General features: G+C 47.2%; 1 protein-coding gene across 1 annotated transcript in view; it reads left to right on the forward strand.

The window, feature by feature from the left end:
• Positions 1-2,192, forward strand: part of LOC107099354 (insulin-like growth factor 2 mRNA-binding protein 1) — a 60,680-nt gene that overhangs the window by 42,808 nt on the left and 15,680 nt on the right. The window contains exons 6-8 of the mRNA XM_015397433.1: positions 1,189-1,479; positions 1,556-1,690; positions 1,775-1,897. Coding sequence (XP_015252919.1) covers positions 1,189-1,479; positions 1,556-1,690; positions 1,775-1,897 — 549 coding nt within the window. The remainder of the gene's footprint in view (positions 1-1,188; positions 1,480-1,555; positions 1,691-1,774; positions 1,898-2,192) is intronic.

A 2,192-nucleotide genomic window follows, 5' to 3' on the forward strand; every position in this document is an offset into this window, starting at 1 on the left:
CAGGAATCTAGTTGGGAGGAAGAAATTTAAACAATTAATATCCAGAGTATCAGTAGAACATCTTTCTTCTATGACTGAGAGACAGACAGATACAGGCCCTCTGCTGGTACTGACTGAGTACTGCGAGACGCTGTGGGACAGGTGTCGTTTAGGGACAAACGTTGTTACGCAACAACGCGTAATCTTCTAAGAAGCTCAAGAAACACTTATATTAATGTCCATTCGTCAATGGATCATAAATTTTGTCTTAGTCTCGTTGACGAAAATAATTTTTTATTTTCTGGAAAAACTTTTTTTGTGTTATCATCTCGTCATCGTCACGGGAAAAAGGGGCGTTGACGAAATATTTTCGTCATCGTCCTGGTTGAAAAAATTAACACTGCTCCCAACCCCATTTATAAGGCCAGAAATCCCACTTAATAAACCTGACAGACGACACCTGTGAAGGTAAACCATTTCAGGTGACGGCCTCTGGAAGCTCATCAAGAGAACGCCAAGAGTGAGTGAAGCAGTGATCAGAGCTAAAGGAGACTACTTTGAAAAACCTAGAATATAAGACATAGTTTCAGTTGTTTCACACTTTTTTGTTAAGTATATAATTCAACACGTGTTAATTCACAGTTTTGATGCCTTCAGTTTTCATAGTCATGAAAATAAAGAGAACTCTTTAAATGAGAAGGTTTGTATTGTATGTTTAGGCCTAAAATTGAAAGACTACATAGAAAGTTCAGCGTATGTCAGCATTTTAGAAGATTCTGGGACGTCGGGCAGATGCTGCTAAATTAGCAGGGTGTGACCGGGACCTCAAGGCCGGACTCTGACAGGAGAAGTTTGTTCTACTAATCATTAACAACTGGGAGCTCAGCTTCTGCAGCCGCACTAAAAACCCATCAATAAAATATCCCATTGTTTAAAAGATGTTATTTTTCTCAAATTTTTTTTTTACAGATTTATTTCTCAGCTAACTGCAGATTTTAAAATCTGGCAAACAAAAATCTGAACAACTACGAATAGTGGTTGAACTTTTTCATATCAATGAATCTCCCTTTTTTTATTTTTTCATCCAAACTTTCCTCTAAAACGTGTTTCTTTGTTCTGCGTAATCCTGGCAGTAATGTCTCCCCGTACGCGGAACGTGGCGCTGCGTCTCTTTAATCATCCTTCTGTTGTCCCGTTTGCTGCCATCAGAGCCATCCAGAAGCTGAACGGATATCAGCTGGAGAGCAATGCCCTGCGCGTCTCCTACATCCCCGACGAGACCTCCGACATGGACGGACAGCGGGGGACCGAGAACGGCCGTCGCCCCGGCTACGGGCCCCGCGGCGGACTCCGCGGCGGCTCCCCGAACTCGGGAATGCCACCCAAACCTCCGCACGCCGACATCCCCCTCAGGCTGCTGGTGCCCACCCAGTACGTTGGAGCCATCATCGGCAAGGAGGGAGCCACCATCCGCAACATCACCAAGCAGACGCAGAGCAAGTGGGTAACCATGATGCTTTGAAAGCGGGCTTAGCGACATCAACCCGCAGCCTGATGCCCATCTGTTTCCCTGCAGGATTGACGTCCACCGTAAGGAGAACGCCGGCGCCGCTGAGAAGCCCATCAGCATCCACTCCACGCCGGAAGGCTGCTCAGCCGCCTGCCGCATGATCCTGGAGATCATGCACCAGGAGGCCAAAGACACCAAGACGTAGGTTTGAGAGCCAGAGCTAAAGCAGCAGAACATGGCGCCCGACTGAGGGGCGGGGTTTGATGACGCCTGGCTTTGTTTTAGGGCGGATGAGGTCCCTCTGAAGGTTCTCGCCCACAACAACTTTGTCGGCCGGCTTATCGGGAAGGAAGGACGCAACCTGAAAAAAGTGGAGCAGGACACGGATACAAAGATAACCATCTCACCGTAAGCGGCGCACCATAACCACGACCACTGCAGCATCATAAAGTATTCACACCCCTCAGTCACGTTAAAACCAAAGCATTCATTTGATGAGGTTGATTTTACTCCTAAAAAAACCTGAAAAGTGTGGCATGCATTTTTCCTCAGGTGGCTCTGAACACACCGCGTCACAGAAAATCGTGCCTCAGAGGTTGTGGCGTTTAGCGCTAATTGAAAGTCCTGCAGGGGGCAGCGTAGCTCAGACTGAGATAGAGCCCAGGTCTGCTTTAGTCGGACGATGCAGCAATTCAGCAGCAAT

The sequence above is a fragment of the Cyprinodon variegatus genome, unplaced genomic scaffold (genome assembly GCF_000732505.1).
Source record: "Cyprinodon variegatus isolate N-32 unplaced genomic scaffold, C_variegatus-1.0 Scaffold862, whole genome shotgun sequence".
Lineage (NCBI taxonomy): Eukaryota > Metazoa > Chordata > Actinopteri > Cyprinodontiformes > Cyprinodontidae > Cyprinodon > Cyprinodon variegatus.